The sequence below is a fragment of the Rhinichthys klamathensis genome, unplaced genomic scaffold, assembly GCF_029890125.1.
Source record: "Rhinichthys klamathensis goyatoka isolate OS25496 unplaced genomic scaffold, OSU_Roscu_1.1 h1tg000109l_1, whole genome shotgun sequence".
Taxonomy (NCBI): domain Eukaryota; kingdom Metazoa; phylum Chordata; class Actinopteri; order Cypriniformes; family Leuciscidae; genus Rhinichthys; species Rhinichthys klamathensis.
This window is the reverse complement of record NW_026606647.1, coordinates 1,732,003-1,750,359: the sequence shown is the minus strand read 5'-3', so window position 1 is coordinate 1,750,359 and position 18,357 is coordinate 1,732,003. Positions and strand designations below refer to the sequence as shown.

Below are 18,357 nucleotides of genomic sequence, written 5' to 3'. Positions count from 1 at the left end.
TTAGGACCCACGGAGAAATGCCCGGAATAGCCTCCCACGCTGCCTGAAAGTGACTCAGTGTGGGCTGATCTAAACCTGCGGTCATCGCCGCTGTGTGTGGGCTGTGAATGAACACCTCGCGGCCGCGAGGTGCCCTTATAGTTAACAACCGTGACTCTGCACTGCTCGTAGGCAGGGCGGGTAACACGGTGTGTGGTGCAGGAGGGGAAAAAAACTCTGTTTGTGAACAAGTATTTTGCTTTATTGAACACACACATGCAACAGCATTTACAAAACAATCGCACACGTCGCTCGTGAAACGCCGAGGGACTATGTGCTGAAGAGCGCGGCGCTTTGGAGCAGGGCCGGCCTGGCGCTCTCTTCCCCTCTTGCCCGGGCGGTCAGGACGATTTCTTGGGTCTCGCTGGAGACGCAACGACCTTCCTGCGCGGACTTCTCTGGGCCGCCCGCTTCTTCCCCGCACCCTGCCACTGGTTGCTCCGCCCTCTGTGAGCATCCGGCTCCTGGCGAGGTGCTGACTGCCGTCTCGCCGCCGCTTGAGGTTGGCGGCCCGAGGCAGATGACGAGCGAGAGCGAGGATGCAGCGGAGGCGGCGGCGCCCTCCGAGGGATGACGTGACTCATCGCCTTTGCCTTCTTCTGGGTCTCGGAGTACCTCTCGGTGACCTTTTCGACGGCATCCCCGAACAGGCCTGCTGGGGAGATCGGTGCGTTCAGCAGCGTCTTTCTGTCAGCCTCTTGAACGTCGGAAAGGGTGAGCCACAGGTGCCTGTGGAGGACCACCATGAACCCCATCGAACGGCCTACCGCCTGAGCTGAGCGCTTCGTGGCCAAGAGCGCGAGATCCGTGGCTGAACGAAGGTCCCGGATGGCGTCAGCGTCGACAGAGGCGGCGCCATCCAGCGACTTCAACAGCTTCGCCTGCATCACCTGGAGCACGGCCATGGCGTGCAGTGCAGACACCGCCTCCCCCGCCGCTCCATAAGCCTTGTTAACCTGGTGGGCCGTGAATCTGCAGGCTTTGGACGGCAGGCTGCGGTCCGAGCCTAGGGCGGGAGCCGATGGGCAGAGATGCGCGGCTACGGTCTCCTCGACGGGGGAGATTCGGAGGTAGCCGTGGTCCCCCGCCTCGTCCACGGGGGCAAACATGGCCTGGGTGGAAGTGAGGGTGCGCGCCGATTGCGGGGCCGCCCACGACTTCACCACGTGCTCATGAACGTCAGGAAAGAACGGGGTTCCTCTCCTCGAAGCGGCCTGGCGGCGGCTCGATTGAAGGAACCACGTGTCTAGCTTGCTCTTGGAGGGTTCATCCGGGGCCTTCCAAGAGAGGTCCAGCTCCTCGACGGCCTTGGAGAGGATGCGAAAAAGCTCATCCTGTAGGTCCGCCGGGGTGTCCTGTTCCGAAGCCGCTAAGTCCGGGGCGGCCTGTTCCGCGCCCCAGTCGGTCTCGGAGGCAGACAGAGACATGGAGTCTTCCTCCTCGCTCACCCCGAAAGACACGAAGTCCGCGACCTCACGAGGGGGGCGAAAGGTGGCATCGGGGAAACTCACCGGAGGCCGTATCTCGACTCCGCGGTTGGGGGGGCCCACCAGCGGCTCGGTGGCGGCAGTGGGCCCAATCCCCGCAGCTGCACGAGCCTCATCCCGCCTGGCCTTGAGAGCTCGAAGGGACATGTCCGCGCAGTGCTCGCACGACCCGCCATCCCCGAGGGCCGACTCAGCATGGGCCAGCCCCATGCATGCGATACAGAACAGGTGCGTGTCCGGGGGCACGATGGGGCCCGAGCACAAGTTGCAGATAGTCGCCATCGGATGCAGAAGACAGTAAGCGTATCTTCGGCGCACCTTCGACGACGGCGTGAAATAATCCTTAGGTTTGTTGTAGTATCAGCTATCTAGCACACGATTTGAGCGTGAAGAGAGAGATTCTAAAGAAGGATTGACGCTGCATTGTACTTATACTGCATGTTCAGTATTTGCATATTTGCGTCAATTGGCCAGCTTTGCTGGCGTTAGCCTATAAGATTTCAGCGGAAGTGAAGGAGGAGAGGAGTTCCCATATACGACATCCGTAATGTCGAAGTTCCGTAGCCTTGATAGGGAACACACGCGACGCGGTTATGTTTTCTGAGCTGCAGTAAACAAACACCGTTGCACTTTGTCGTTTATCAAAAACAAACGTAATAAATAATTGTATTTTACTCTCACTTTTGTCAGGCACAAAGTGATGCAAGAGATGCACTGCCTGCCCAGCTAGGTTAGCAAGACCGATAAACATCAAACTTTGCTGACATCAAACTTAGAGAGGAGAGAACACAAGTTTACCTGATTGTTGTTCCCGCAATTCACTCTCATGGTTTTTTTATTCTTCCTCTTTTCGTGACCAGAAGGATAGTTTCGCTTTATTTTGTCATGGATGTTGTACACATTAATTGACGCGCTATGACACGAGATGGAGGCGGGGTCTTACGCACCGGTCGCGTGCAGTCTATGGTCGCGTGCAGAGCTGCAGCCACGTAAACAGTTGAGCTGAGTGCCCGAATGGAAGTGAATGAGGCTTTGCGATTTTTTTTTTTATTATTTTTATTTTATCTAGGCCTACGTGAAATTCTTTTATCTAGGCCTAAAAAATTTTTTTTTTTTTTTTTTTCGGAAGGGCAACCTGAGTCGAGAAGGGCATATGGGCAGTTGCCCGGGCAACCTGAGCAACCCCCCTGTGCACGTCCCTGCGCTCGTCAATGTCAAAATGTTTGAGACCAATCAAAGCATGCAGAATTTTTGTTCACAGAAGCCCAAGCCGAGCGCTAATCCCAACGCGACGCTTCACTTCAGTTAACGATCATACAGTGCGAGATAAGATGCAAGTAGCTAAAATATACAATATTAACCACAATATACGGCTGGTTTTTGATAGAAGTTTTAAATGACCGACAGAAATAATCAGTTTGATCAAAGACAGTGGAAATTATAAGCTCAATTTAACAACACAAGCACCCTATTAAATATATTGCCATTATTATTCTATAAATATATTTGTATAACGTTTCCTCGAATGTTTTCGACTTTTCACTGTTTGTATCACTCCGCTTGTCTGTGTTTGCGCAACTTGCATCATTAAGCCAGAAGGCGGCGTCTTTATGAGTGAGCAATTGAACCATTAATTAAATGAACAGATTAGTCCAAAAACATTGATTGATTTAGGAAAGAAAAAGTAGCTGAAACTGGAACTGATTCTCATGTTTAAGAATCTGATCAAATACTTCATGCTTTTAAAACTACTGTTGTCCATTTTTTGGCCATCAAAACACCTTATGTCGAGATCACGAAAATCAAAAATGTCTCGGGGGGCATGCCCCCCAACCCCCCTAGCAATATCATTTATGGGACCTGGCTATTTAGAAACCCCTATGTACGGCCCTAATATGCAAGAATACTAGTGATTCTATATGTTCTATTGTATTCATTATATTCTATAGTCTTGCATATTCAATACTAATGCAAGACTAGTCTTACATGTCACTGTTTATAACACAGAGCGTTCATCCTTTGCTGGGATGCTTAAAAAAAATATTGGGGGCATAAATTAAGAGTATACCCACTTCTCCAGGCACCACTACATCACTGTATAGGCTATATTTTTCTATTACTAAACTTACTTTCACGAGTAACCATTTAAAGTAGAATTGTCACGTCTATGTTAAAAAAGGGAGAGACAGTTATCAGGGGTTTCCCTTCTTCTTCTTTTTTACAGCCTGTTTTTTCCTTATTGGATAATGGACTTTTATTTTGACGTATTTATATTGGCGTTTAACCTAGTTGGCTTCACGGTCGCCCAGGATAATATAAAGCACAATGGTCTCTTCATTTATATAATTTATCTAAATTAAAATGTCTATCCCACCTGGATCCATAATCGTGTCGGACTGGTACCACTGTGCAGACAGCAGAGAGTTTTTCATCAAAATACTGCATAAGACGAGATGGCGAAAGTTTGGTACGGATGATTACCATGGATACAGAAGTTAGGCGTCACTATGTTTGACTTTGGGTCTGGTATTTCTTATTGTGGATTGGAACATCTAGCTAAATGTAAAGGAAAAGAACAACTAAATGAATTATAGCCAACGTATTAAATTCTTTATAAATTATGTGGTTTTATATATATTGTGAAGGGCTCTTGGAGGCGCCAATGATGCCTCCTCATATGAATGTGGACATCGTTCGCTACAAGGTTCTTATCTCTGGTAAAAGTGGAGTTGGGAAGAGCGCTCTTGCTGCCCGTCTCGCTGGCCTCGAACTACCCAAAATGCATTATGAGACCACAGGTAAACAAACCTACACATTTAAAGTAGTTTGTAAAAAAAAATCATAGTAGCCTACTTTTAATAAATTCGTTTGAAATGACAGTGATCCATAAAAAGTGATTATTTTGAACTTGGGGTGGGTTGCCCACACATAGCAGCTATGGGTCATTCCTGGGATTCGCTAATATTCTTTCAATATTAAAATAGTTTTAAACATATTTTTTTTATTCATTTTCTGAATGCCCCACATCATTAGGCACACATATCAAACCTCAAACCAATCATATTTTACCACCTCTGGCATAAAGATCTTTTATTATTATTATTATTATTTCAAATTTAAACTCCTTTCATTCTCAACTCCGTAACAGACCAAATATAATTGGATTTCAAAGGATTTTACACAAAACTTGTTATAAAACAAACATCTACCGACTGCTCATGTGTCATATCCCTCATAACAATTTAATTAAGTAGTAACTAAAAATGTAACATTTATGATAATGTTCATAATGTGTCTGTGGTCTCTTTGTTTTTGTAAAAAAAAAATATTAATGTGACAAGGTTGAGAATAGTGTGCCGGGGTTGAAGACTATAACAGTTTTGAAGGGACATTGCCTTCAATTTGATATTTTTCTCTCTCTGTAATATTGTGCCCTTCTGTCTGGTCCAACATATCTGCATATACATATAGACCCTGTGCACATTTTGTTAAATGTTTTCTAAACAAATTAAGTGAAGTGCCTCAGGGACATGTCAAAATGCCTAGTGTAAGATAGAAATAATCTTGGAGTTAGAAATAAATAGACATTATTTTATGATTAAAATAGTTTTAAAGCAAATAATTATTTTTATTCATAATAATGACCATACCAACGTAATGTGAAAAGCTTTTAACATTTAATTTGTTAATATTACAGAATCCCAGGAATTACCCATATACATATGCCTCATTACCGACTGTTTCTATGGGTCACTATACGTAAGCTGTACGCCATATTGGAATGGTCAAAGCCGGTCCGTGAACACTCGAGAGCAAGTTGACTGTGCGTCTGCAACCATAGGCACATGTATAAATATCTATATTTGCAATAGACTTCAGCCGATGATTTTGTTAAACTAACACAATACAACAACAAGACAAAAGTGTCAGCTAACACGACACTAAAAGTTACCATAGTTTAAAACGCTGTAATATTGAGTTCATAAATATAGAAACCCAAACCAACACATTCTCACCTGTGGAAATTTAAATGGTTTTTGCAATGTTGTGGCATCATTGATTCTTACTGTAAGTGACGTTCCAAGATGACGGGCACCTACATATCTGTAGTGGTCGAATGTGTAATCTATGTATACATATCTATTGCTCACTAATGGTGGCCTTGAGATGACCAGCCACTTAACACACCTATTGTAATAAGATGCTTCTAGTGGTGAATTAAATTAATAATGGATGATGACAAATATTCTTGCTAATATGGTTTGAATGTCTACAGTACAATGGCATTGGTAATAGAGGGTTATGCTGCTTTCCATCCACACCAATAGGTGTCAGTATGCATCAATAAAAGAACATCGGTGATCATTGCCTGTCATTGATTCCTCTAGGCATAGAGACAACTGTGGTCTTCTGGCCTGTAAGACTAAAGGACAGTGGGCGTGTGCTGTTTTTCCGCTTTGAGCTTTGGGACTGTGGGGAAAGTGCCATGCGAAGATTTGACCACATGTTACCGGTGAGCATCTCCAGCACTTACATTCCCTTAAAGCTACAAATTCTGTTTCACATTTGAATATAGGCTGTGCTGTTTATGTCAATCTTCTCTCTTCAGTCATGTAAGGAACAGGTGGATGGCATCCTTTTCCTGTTCTCCTTCACTGATCGTGGCTCCTTTGATGATCTTTCAAATCAGATATCACGCATCACAGAATCTTCAGATCGAGTGGTTAAATTGGTGGTTGGCACCAAGTATCCTTCAGCTTTAGCATCTATTTACAATCAAATGAATATGTTTCAGGGTTATTATAGTTAACTATAAAAATATATTTATAAATAAAATACTAACTAAAATATAATTTGGGCCTGGTTTTACAGACAAAGCTTAGGCCCTGTTTACACCTGGTATTAAGATGCTGTGATTTGATAAGATTTGTGTTTTGGTCTGATCTCAAGTGGGCGACGCTAAATACAGGTGTTTTTCCACTTTCGAACACTTCCAGAAAACACAACAAAATTACTCAAACTTTAATGCCTGGCTTCACAGTCAAGACTTAAGGCTAGTAGTCCCAGACTAAAGTGTATGTTTGAGCTGTCTTATCTGAAAGCAACTTGCTCTGTCATATCTTAAAAGATGCATACCAGTAATATTCTTTTCTAAGACACATTCATAAAAGCATACTTCAATGTCCAAACTGAACTAAGGCCTAATCCTGGCTTAATCTAAGCCCTGTCTGTGAAACCAGGACTAAGTTGAAAATGGAAAATATATTTTTAATTTAAATTAATTTAAAATATTAATAAAATCTATTATTGCATCTTAATTATACTAAAACTAACATTGATATGTTGTTGTAACAGCATAGAGGTATATTGTTATGTGACATTGTCTTGGCCCTTAACAGTGAAGATTTGACTTATTTATGCACACAGACGTGACAGAGAGTGACATAGCACATTTTCAAGAGGTGTGGGGTCTTCCGGTCTTCCGAGTGGGAGGTGATGTGAGTGCGGGGCTTGGTGAAGTAGCACCCCTCCTAAATGCTCTTGCAGAAAATCTGTGGCATCAGGACTGCATTGCTGCTTCAACTGTCTCCATCTCCCCACAGGCTGCTCTTAGAGAAACAGGCTCAGAGATCATTGTATAGCTTGTATTGTAGATAAATTTCATATGTATTGGTTAGTATAAGGCAAAATTCATGGATGGACTATGCTGCTATGGAAATACCCAATTACTTGAAATATTTTTTGGTTTCTAAATGCCTACAAGTTTATTAGCCATTTCAGTCCAGTGACAAGTGCAAATATCTGTGAGACAAGAAATAGTCTTTTAAATGGTGATAGAAAAATGTCACAAAATTAGTCTGCTTCTTGTTTCATGACAGCTGCAAGAAATAAATTGTTAAATGCATATATTCATAGACCTCAGATATATTGAAGTCAAAAACCATTTATGTTTTTGTTTGTTAACCCAAACTATGACATATAAAGTAAATCAATTTAAAGGAGAAAACAGATTCAAGTTCCTAAAATGCTCAAACATACACCCATGGCATGCATTAGGTCTTCACTTCTTTGATTGAATCCATGATTACCGGGCCCTTTGCTGTGTGTTTTTGGGCTTTAATACTCAACACGCCACCTTTCCCAATTGAAGATGTGACTGACATTGGATCCACATCAGCAGGGAATTGGCACTTCTGAGAAACAGCGTCCACAATTGTGCCATCTGATGCCAACTGATTCATCAGGTAGGGAAAATGGAAAATAAAATAAATTAAACCAAGCATAAGAACTTAACAAAAAAATTAAATAAAAAGATGCATAGAGATTTCAATTCTATCCAATACTAAATGATCTATTGAGCCATTAGTTTATTTTGCTTACCTTTTCTGCACATACTCGTATAGAATTATTGGTGGAGGTTACAATAACTTCTTCTGGTGCAAACTCACTGACATTCACTGTGAATATATAAATATCTCCAACAGTGCAAATTCCCCCCTTTGAAAAAAAGATATTCATGGTTAGTTCTTTATGAGGTTCACATTAATGTGGTAATTGTGTTAGACGTTAGAATAAATTATTTGCAGAGGTCTACAAACACAATATTTGTAGACACAATATTTTTCTGTTTTTTATTTATTTATTTTTTACAAAACTTACCTTTGAATCACCACTTGCCATTGTAGATTTGTTTGGTAGAAAGGAAACAAAGGACACTTAATCCAGCTCTTTAGTTCATTTAAGATTTTGTCTGCTTTGTAATCAGTAAACTTTTGATGCTCAATTTCTCAGTGAAATTGTCTAGATAGAACAATGTGATGCTTTTATACCACAGCCTGGTTTTGGGTGAGGCTTGTATGATGTCTATGTGCAGAATGTATCATATAATAGAGAGAAGCGATTCATTTTGTAGGATGAATATCCTCTGTCTGGTCAGCGCTGCGTTAAAATGGTCTTTTAGAGAATATCTTAGAATTTTGGAACAAAAACATTATAATGGTAAAACTAAACGATATATTGATTGATTTCAAATTTGAGATTTGATTATGACTGAAGAAAAATTTGTCTCTCAACCTAGCAACTAATACAAACAACAGAGAGGTGATGTGAAATTCCACATCCACATTAAAGCTGTCATATCAGTACTAAATACCCAGAAGGTCCGTAGTCGTTTTTCGTGTACGTGATGGAAAGTTAATATAAAAGGGTAGAGTAAACAGACAGACCCCTAACTAACTTAAAGTCCCCATGAATTCAAAATTGACCATACTTACTTTGTTTGCCTAAATTGATCGTTTTGTGGTAAACAATGCATCCATGCAAGTCAATCCCATAGACAGTATAAGAAGTGGACAGAGCCATCTCATTGGAACTCAGTTGAGACAGTTGAAGCCCATTTTTAGCGATTTTTGAGCACTTCCGTTCCTGACGCGCAGACTCAAACCGACTCAAACTAAGCTTGATGACGTGAGCAACCTGTCTGACAGACGTTAATCTTCTAGTAGCTGTGCGTGAAAATAGCCAACGTTAATCTTGCAGAGACGGGGAACTTGAGCAAAGAGTTCTTTGGCGTGAGTGAGCAGGAGTAAGTATTCCGTTGCTTTTATGGACTCATTATCTATGGGCTTCTATCTTGACGGGACGTCCCCCCGATTGCCTGCGAGCTTCTCCTGCTGTCTGTACGGTAATTTCTGTACAGCGCGACAGAGAGTCGAGTGGTTATGACGCAATCGTTAGCCTATTTTTACTAAATCTGTTTCTACGGGGCCATAATGTAACATAGAAGGTAATGGAGCCCTTTATACATTGTCGTGTTTCTTTAGAAATAAACAATGGACAAATGGAGTCTTTAAACGCCTCAGATGTAAAGTTATTCGCTGTCAAAGTGACGCCAAAATGAATGGGAGTCAATGGAAATGCTAACCCAAGTGAAGTTCTGCTACAACATGGCGGCACCCGGCCGGCTTCAACTTCCGGTCGATGGATTACCCCCTTGGTCAATCCACACAAAAAAAGCCACGCCCACCATTTTGCCTCATTTAGTATTCCGTTTCTCTCGGAAATACGCCACAACACTGGAGAAAAGTCGTTTGAAACTTCCGGTTCACGGGGACATTAAAGATCTTCCCTTCGCTCCTACAATCAACTTAACTCGATATGGGACTTTTATTCTAAAACGCTCGCAGGTGTGGTGGCCATTTTGCAAACAGCCTTACTACCTCTAGCTTCATCTCGTCTTCCGTAATCCAGTTCATTGACGAATTTTGTCGGCGGGATTTTTTAACGTGACAGAAATGCACATCTGAAAACTATTTTCATTTAAAAAACAATATTACGATACACTCGTAACCCACACAGCTGATTAACCAGATCCAGACTCGCTGTTTTTAACTAGACGACCCCTAACGCCTGGCCAGGCAGAAAGGCCACAATGAAACTCACAGACAATGTGCTGCGGAGTTTTAGGGTTGCGAAGGTGTTCCGAGAGAATTCGGACAAAATCAACTGTTTTGACTTCAGTTCAAACGGCGAAACAGTAATATCGAGTAGCGATGATGACTCTATTGTTCTATACGACTGCCAGGAGGGAAAGTAAGTCGCTTATAAATTACTCAATGTGATTCTACTACAATTGTGGTCTTGTACTGATTCGGTCTTAACTGGAGTTTTAAAACACTTAAGTTACAAGCGCATTACTGTGAGATATGGGGAAGATCAAGATCGTCTACTCCCGTAGTAGCTAATAAAGGAGACATTAAGTTTACTGTTCATAGCGAATGCTATGGTTTGAATGTGTTTGTGCACACTAGCGATGTCCGATTCGTGAACGATTCTTTTATTTGAGTCGGATCTTTTCAATGAATCAGTTGAACCGGTTCACTGATTCTCCATTTTAATCAACCTACCAAAAACAATTCTCTTAAATATCCATTTAGTATTGAGTATTATAAATGCAAATTATAATTTAGTTACAAGTTAATTTTTTAAAATAAAAATCGTTGTTAAGAACGCTGGTATGGCTTAATCTGAATTATTTAATGTAAAATGCCACGTTCGGACGTCAATGACCACGTAATGACATAAAAGAATTGCTGATCCTTTAACCGGATCTCTTCGAAAGAACCGATTCGCGTAAACGAGTCGAATGTACATAAAGGTAGCGTGCTAACTGTTAGCATCCACGCCTTCCTTCTGAGATAAATGCCCGCCTTGTGACTGTAGTCAAATATATTGTTTTTAAGGTGAAGTGTTCCGTGTATATATACAGATATGTTATGTATCAAAATAAGACACCATATTAACATTTATTTCCTCTTCTGTTCTCTAAATCAGACCCAAACGGACGCTTTACAGTAAGAAGTATGGTGTGGATCTCATCAGATACACCCATGCCGCCAACACTGTCGTCTATAGCTCTAACAAGATTGATGGTAGGACTCTTTATAAAATCTCAGTATGATGTTGTTTTTCACTTCCTATGCCGTTCTTGTTTGTTACGATGTGGATCAAATATTATCCAGACGTTTATGCAGAAGTATGTTGTTTACTATAATTATTATTATGATTTTTTCATATGACAACAGTGCGCTGAAACGTGATATGCTTTATTGCACCCAAAAATAGATAATTTGTATCACATTTTATATATATATATTTTTTTTTAATTACGTGCAGTTTTATAACTTTATATTAAATGAGAGATTAAATGGCATATTTGTAACTCTACAAATTAATTTGTCAACTTTTTTGTGGGATTAGTGGTTTCCTCCTGATGTTTGTGTGAGGCTGTCTACCTGTGCCTGCTCTGGGTTGAGGTAGTTGTTTGTACAGTTTTTAGGGTCTGTTATTCTGCCCTGTTAAGGAGCTAACTGTACACACTACTGCCTTGCCCAGGGTTGAGCCCATTCATCCGACAGCATATACCATACATTTTACACATTCATGTATAAAGTCTTGTTTTTGTAGCTTTACTTTGATATGTTCTTCTCACTACCAATGTGGTTCTACAGATACTATACGATACTTGTCTCTACATGACAATAAGTACATTCGCTACTTTCCTGGACACAATAAGAGGTGAGAATTAAATGTCTATTCTTGGTTTCATACTATTTCCTATTTGCTTATTGGCTTTTGAGTTTAGTGCTTATTATATTTTATGCTATTTCAGGGTTGTTGCTCTGTCTATGTCTCCTGTTGATGACACATTCATTTCTGGCTCACTTGATAAAACTATTCGCCTGTGGGACCTTCGCTCACCTAACTGTCAGGTAAGCAGTGTTTTTATTTTGGGTTGGTGTTTTTCTTGATGGTCTATCTTTGATTCTAATCTTGGATGTGTTCACAGGGGCTCATGCACCTGCAAGGGAAACCTGTGTGTTCTTTTGATCCTGAGGGGTTGATTTTTGCTGCGGGAGTGAACTCAGAGATGGTCAAACTTTACGATCTACGGTCCTTTGATAAGGTAGCACTGTATAAAACTGCATCCAAGAAGCTGTAATGATATCTGACTTTAAATGGTAAAAAATAATACATTTGAATCCTACCTCAGGGCCCATTCGCCACATTTAAACTACAATATGAGCGAACATGCGAGTGGACGGGCCTCAAGTTCAGCAATGACGGAAAGCTCATTCTGGTCTCCACCAATGGAGGAACGCTCAGAGTGCTGGATGCTTTCAAAGGAGTTGTGCTCCACTCGTTTGGGGTGAGAAAATAGTTCTGTTTTGAATAAGTTTTGTCCAAGTTTGTGTTTGAGTGTTTAATGGAGTGTCTCTCTTCCTTACTGAAGGGCTATAACAACAGTAAAGGTGTCATTCTAGAGGCTTCTTTCACACCAGACTCACAGTTTGTCATGATCGGTAAGTCTTCACCAACGCCCCTCAACGGATCGAGAAAGGACTAGAAATGAGTTTACAGATAGTGATGCCTGTCTCCCCAACATTTGGATTTTCAGGATCAGAGGATGGGAAGATCCATGTGTGGAATGCTGAGAGCGGGATGAAAGTAGCACTTCTTGATGGGAAGCACACTGGTCCGGTCACCTGTCTGCAGTTTAACCCCAAATTCATGACCTTTGCCAGTGCCTGCTCTAACATGGTAAGGCTTAACCATATGGTAGAAACTTATCTGATATATTGGTTATAGCCCGGCGCAAATGGAATATGTGCACTGTTTCCATATGTTCTGCACTGGTTTTGAGGGAAATTTGTAAATGTTTAATATACTTGGAGGGAGTTATGCATTAGCATTCCTATTTATCTCCGTAAATTAAGGCGAATTATGAATTTTATAGATTTTAGAATTCATTTTGAGATAGGGCAGCACAATTAATCGAATTTTTAATCATGATTACTTAGTTGCAAATTTGGTGGTGCGTGCTGTGCATCGCTTCACTATATATAAAGCGTAAAATACCAATAAATCACGTTACTGGTACGTCATGTGTTTGCTGAGAAGGATTTGCGATTTATTATTTTTTAAAGAATTGCGATTCTACAAGTATTGCGATTCGATATTGCAATATATTGCAATTTTTTTAACACTAGACCATCAGGAAAAGTTAAATCACACACTTATACAGACTGTACATGATGTATAAGATGAGTCATATTTACAAAAACAAATCATCACATCTTTCTGACTTTTATTTAAGAAGCATCATACAATACTACAGTCTCTTGAATAAATTATTCAATAACAAATAAATTTAAGTCACTTGTCGCCACTTAGTTGTGAAACTATGTAATCGATAAATGCGTTATTTTAAGTGCCAAGTTTCTATCAATCGCTATCGTAGACATCAGTGTTCATTTTGAACTTTAAACTTTTATCCAAGTACTTCGATGATAATTTTAACTATTGCATCACAGAAATAATGATACTATGAGGTTGAAGATTGTTTGTGAAGCTGTTTCATGACAACTCTCTCCGGGTCAGCGGCAGCGCCAACACAGCTTTAAATGTTGCGTTATGATTTTTGTCAAAGTTTAATAGACAGACGAATTGAAAGATCGCGTGGGTGTTTGAATCGAAATCACAGTCTTTTAAAGATGAATCGTGCAGCTCTATTGTCTTATCTTTCTCTCTCAGCATATGAGTAGCGCGAGGGCTTTTCACTGCTTTCAGTCTCACGTCTCTTCCACGTGGCCCACTTGGGATATTACGACACTAAACAAGTCAAGTCACCTTTATTTATATAGCGCTTTTTACAATACAGATTGTATCAAAGCAGCTTCACAGTGATAACATGAAAATAATACAACAAAGTTTGTTTCTAAAAGAAAATTGCGTCAATGTCTACCTTAAAGCTCCTGTAGGTAACTTTTGAAAACATGTATTTGCTAAAACTGTCATTATGTCCTGACAGTAGAATATGAGACAGATAATCTGTGTAAAAATCAAGCTCCTCTGGCTCCTCCCAGTGGTCCTATTGCCATTTGCAAGAAATACACGCTCCCGGTCAGAAACAACCAATCAGAGCCAGGAGGAATGTCTTAGCAGTGTCAATCACGCTCGTGTACGCGCTGATCACACCCCTCTCTTGCACAGCGCGAGCCGTCGTTCAAACTCAAGATTGCCGGCGTGCTGCAGCTGTGCTTATGACGGAGAAACAACCTAAACTGCCAATTCTCGAGTGACACCTGCTCATAAAACAAAGAGGTAAAAGGAAAAAGACCGATGACGATAAACAAGCGAAAAAGAAAGAATTACACATAGCCCATTGACTCGGTGTCAAAACTCTAGCCGCATAACATGTAGTGCTAGATAAAATGTCACGCACTCTGCTAAGCAACAATTGAAACCTGCTAATTCACTGGCTTGTCATGTTGCTGAAATAATGTACTAGCACACCTTATCTAGCATTATATATCGCTAGAATAATTACTTACATACTGTAACGTTAGTTACCGTTATATTAACTAGCTATTTATAACTTATAGAAAGAGTGCAACGTTATAAAGTTACATGTAGGCTATTGCAAAATACATAATGATTGGAGGACCAAGTTTGTAGTCAAAGTATGGGCAGGCCATAGTCAATGTAAAGCATATTGTTGACGTTTAGTCCCTATTAGTGAATGTGCCATATAACTTTTTATCCGCCGTTATCGTGGCCCTGTTTACTAGCCTGCGCGTTCACGACAGGCTCCGCTGTGGAGGACGAGCTGTGGAGGGAGGGCTGTAGCGCAGCAGAGAGCAAGGGGGTGGGACCTGTAAGTTGTGCTTGTTCAAATTTTCAGGCTAAGTCAACGTTTTCTCAAAACTCCCTACTGCAGCTTTAAGTAAGGCAGATCAATAATATTATTGAATATTAAATGTCCCCAACTAAGCAAGCCAAAAGCCAAGGCAACAGTGGCAAGGAACCAAAACTCCATCAGGTGACAGAATAGAGAAAAAAACCTTGGGAGAACCCAGACTCAGTCGGGGGCCAGTTCTCCTCTGGCCAACGAAGAAACAGTGTATGATTCGGGCAGCATTACAAGTCAGATTGGATCGGAACATTCAGAGTATTTATCCATTTCCATCTCAACACTAGGGCTGGGCAAAAAAAATCTATTTTTCGATTAATCGTTTTTTTAAATGTGGTCGATTCAAAATCGATTCTCAACGGCCACGAATCGATTTTTTCCATATTCAGGGCTCCCAGTGCTGCGTCTTCTCTCTCTGCACAAGGCAAGCGTCAAGCGCTGCTGGCGTCGATACACACTCGTGTTTAGGAGTCGGGACATGATTCACTTGCACAATCGGGCCAGCATTGCATCGTAACTAACGTTTATCATTTTCACGTCTTTTTTTAAGCAATTTTAAACTATCCTGTGCTCGCGCACTCGTGCATGTTTTTCATTGCGTGCAGCCTAAATCCGCCTCACAACAAACAGCTCGCCAGTAACGAGTTATTTTTCGTGGATTATATCGCTTTAACAGTTAAAAACACGCAAAATGATGTCAAAACTCTGGTCTTGGTGAGTAACCTCGTAAAGACAGTCGGTTATGTCTTAAATAAGCATAAAACACGTGTGACAGACAGTATAATGAAACAGTAATGGATCCGTGCACTAGTTCTTAAAGTGAACGCAGCCATATGTGTCTGTCATTAATTTTGTTGTCAAAACAACATAATATAGCATTAATTGTAAGGAATCAGAATTAATAGCCTATGTATTTAATTCAGTCAGGACTAAATGACTATCCAGTGTTATTTTACATTGGATTACTTTATTCAGTTTCTGTAGTATTTCTGACCTACCCAAAAACTTTTCTTTTTATGTCTCTTTATTTGTCTTTTTAGGCCTATTCTATTGTGTTTATTTGTGCTACTTTTTTCAATTTAATTCAAAGATTGAAATCAAGCTTCCATGTGTTGCATAAACTCTTAACAAAAAAATTACCCCATTGTAAAAACAAACATTTAGGTGAGATCAATGTAATAAAAAATTGTCTAAAAAATGATAACTGATATTTAGACTGAGATTTGTATTACATCTATATTCATTATAGTCTAATCGAGAATCGAATCAGGAATCGAAATTCGAATCGAGAATTGAATTTGAATCGAGAATCGAAATCGAATCGAACTGTGAGCTTGTGAATCGAAATCGAATCGAATTTGAACATCTGAATCGATACCCAGCCCTACTCAACACTCAACGATAACGACACATTTCATTGGAACTGTTGGAACGAAAGTGGCTAACTTCTGTCAACCTCATCTACAAGCAAGGACAAAAATAAAGCAATTGAATTTGAATTAATATCGATTCTGGAATAAACAAATCGATTTTAGAATCGTAAAAAAAAAAAAAAAAAAAAATCGCAATATCTATGTGAATCGCTTTTTTTCTCCCAGCCCTGTGTATGCTGCATCAGAGGCATGTGCACTGCACTCTGATGTTGACAACTTCAACATGGATGAGAAGCATGGCGGAGCGAGTGAAGGAGACGCGCTGAATGAAAATCCACATTCACTCTCTGACACCATTACATGTTTTGAGATGTTACATGTTGTCTGTCATGTTTACTATTTGTTTTTAGTTTGAAGTACCAAGTTTACATACAGAGTTTATCAAGTATACGGTTTACATATTACATATAATAGAAATGCATATAATACAATGTATTTTGAGAGTGGTTAAATTTGTCACAGTTCATGATGTTCAAGTTTGACTGACTTTAAGTATTGAGACTTATTTCCAAGTGAAACTAAATATTGAATGATAAAAAAATAGATGACGGGCCTTGATTTAACGCATCATCAGAGAAGGAATGTCATTACAGAGGGGAAGCAATTTTTCTGATTTGCGAAGACAAACACATTTTTTCTGTAGATTAATTTGCACGAGAGAACGAATATTATAGACGTAATTAAAGAACGAACACAAACAAGTGCAAAGAGGTTCCAAAGCATTTCAGTATATAAATATGAGGGAGAAAAAAATGTCACACAATTTTTTGTGCTATATTCCCCTGGAGGCCTGGTTATAAAGCTATAAATAATGCAGTAGTCACTGTGCACCAGTTTACAATAACTTGATATGTCCATTAAATTCTCACTTCCACAGGCGTTCTGGTTACCCACGATTGATGACTGATGGGGAGCGGTCAGTGTGGTGTTCTTCCAGCAGGTGGCAGCATTCACTCTTCTCTTGGCACACATGGGTTTGCTCACCCTAGGACTTTTGGACTGTAAATAGATTGGCCTTGATGCCAAGTTGTATTTCCTTGTTGTTTATTTTATATCTGTATTAAAACCTTTTTTGTAAAACATTGTAAAGTAATTTGTTAACATTTTTCTTTTGTTTGAGGTTGCAACAAAGTGCTCGATAAAATTGGCTTGTGTGAGAGGTGATGTAAAACATTTTTGCAGACCTGATCTTACTTAGCTAATCAAAATAAAGCAGAACTCTGCATATGTAGATTTAGTATCTTGTGCAGTCTGAAGAAATGTCAATGAAACATTTTTTAAAATAAACGTGTTTATACAAATGTCCAAAGATATGGTTTTGAAGCGTTTCCAACATTTAATAATCATAGCTTGATGATTGTACCTGTCTGTGAGTGAAAATTGCTTGTATGCAATTCTTTTACAGGATTCTTTTACATACTTTTCTTTTATAATACCAGCATTCTTGTGAATTGCTTATAAAATATAAATCCATGACCAATATCCATTGATCACCCTTCTCTAAAGTTTGATTTTATTTAATTAAAGTTACTTTGCACTTATTGAGGAAACAGTTGTGTTTAGTTGTGTGGGGGAAAGGGGAGAATGTGAGTTAATTCAATACTTCAAATGAAGATTGTGCAGTTGTAGCTATGTTTTCTTTTTTAGTTCATTCAATATTTGCAGAGGTTATTTTGCATCCAAATGGGTATATTTCATTAGTTGTCAGAATTACCTACATTTTTTTTTATTAACAGGCTTCACCTTTTTTTTTTTTTTTTAAGAAAGTCACATTTAAACACCCTTCCGAACTGTTTAAAATGACTGCATTATTATTGTTTTCTGTTCCTTTACAAATTCCAGCCTTTCAGTCTTAAACTATGAAATCCATAATATAATTTAAGTTTTTAATACTGAAAATATAGACGAAGAGTGAATTAAGCTTTTTTATTTTATATGAATAATATTTGCCCCAATAAAGAGTTTGAAAAAGTGTGTACAAAGCAGTTATTAAAGAACCAGCTGTGTCAGTGAACCATAATCTTGAGACATGTGAAGAAATGTTAATTATTACTTGTAAATCAGAATATAGGCCTATTTATTTTATGAAATATAATATATTTTGTGAAATATTGTGTGCATTAAAGATACATAACATGAATTTGAC

The 18,357-nt window shown here is 39.7% G+C and overlaps 3 protein-coding genes across 3 annotated transcripts; 2 read left to right on the top strand and 1 right to left on the bottom strand.

The window, feature by feature from the left end:
• Positions 1–3,839: 3,839 nt before the first annotated feature.
• On the top strand, positions 3,840–7,382 carry cplane2 (ciliogenesis and planar polarity effector 2). The gene is made up of 5 exons (XM_056253761.1): positions 3,840–3,993; positions 4,172–4,324; positions 5,915–6,039; positions 6,136–6,272; positions 6,931–7,382. The coding sequence occupies exons 1-5, from the start codon at positions 3,888–3,890 to the stop codon at positions 7,166–7,168; spliced, it is 759 nt and encodes a 252-aa protein (XP_056109736.1). The 5' UTR covers positions 3,840–3,887; the 3' UTR covers positions 7,169–7,382.
• Positions 7,383–7,543: 161 nt separating this feature from the next.
• LOC130087465 (heat shock protein beta-7-like) lies at positions 7,544–8,455 on the bottom strand. Its single transcript, XM_056253762.1, has 3 exons — positions 8,187–8,455; positions 7,908–8,024; positions 7,544–7,759 (listed from the first exon to the last, which is right to left on the bottom strand). The coding sequence occupies exons 1-3, from the start codon at positions 8,205–8,207 to the stop codon at positions 7,580–7,582; spliced, it is 318 nt and encodes a 105-aa protein (XP_056109737.1). The 5' UTR covers positions 8,208–8,455; the 3' UTR covers positions 7,544–7,579.
• Positions 8,456–9,728: 1,273 nt separating this feature from the next.
• wdr82 (WD repeat domain 82) lies at positions 9,729–17,752 on the top strand. The gene is made up of 9 exons (XM_056253760.1): positions 9,729–10,118; positions 10,860–10,957; positions 11,537–11,603; positions 11,698–11,797; positions 11,875–11,991; positions 12,079–12,234; positions 12,319–12,388; positions 12,484–12,626; positions 17,089–17,752. Exons 1-9 carry the CDS (start codon positions 9,958–9,960, stop codon positions 17,116–17,118), a joined length of 942 nt encoding a protein of 313 aa, XP_056109735.1. The 5' UTR covers positions 9,729–9,957; the 3' UTR covers positions 17,119–17,752.
• Positions 17,753–18,357: the final 605 nt, after the last annotated feature.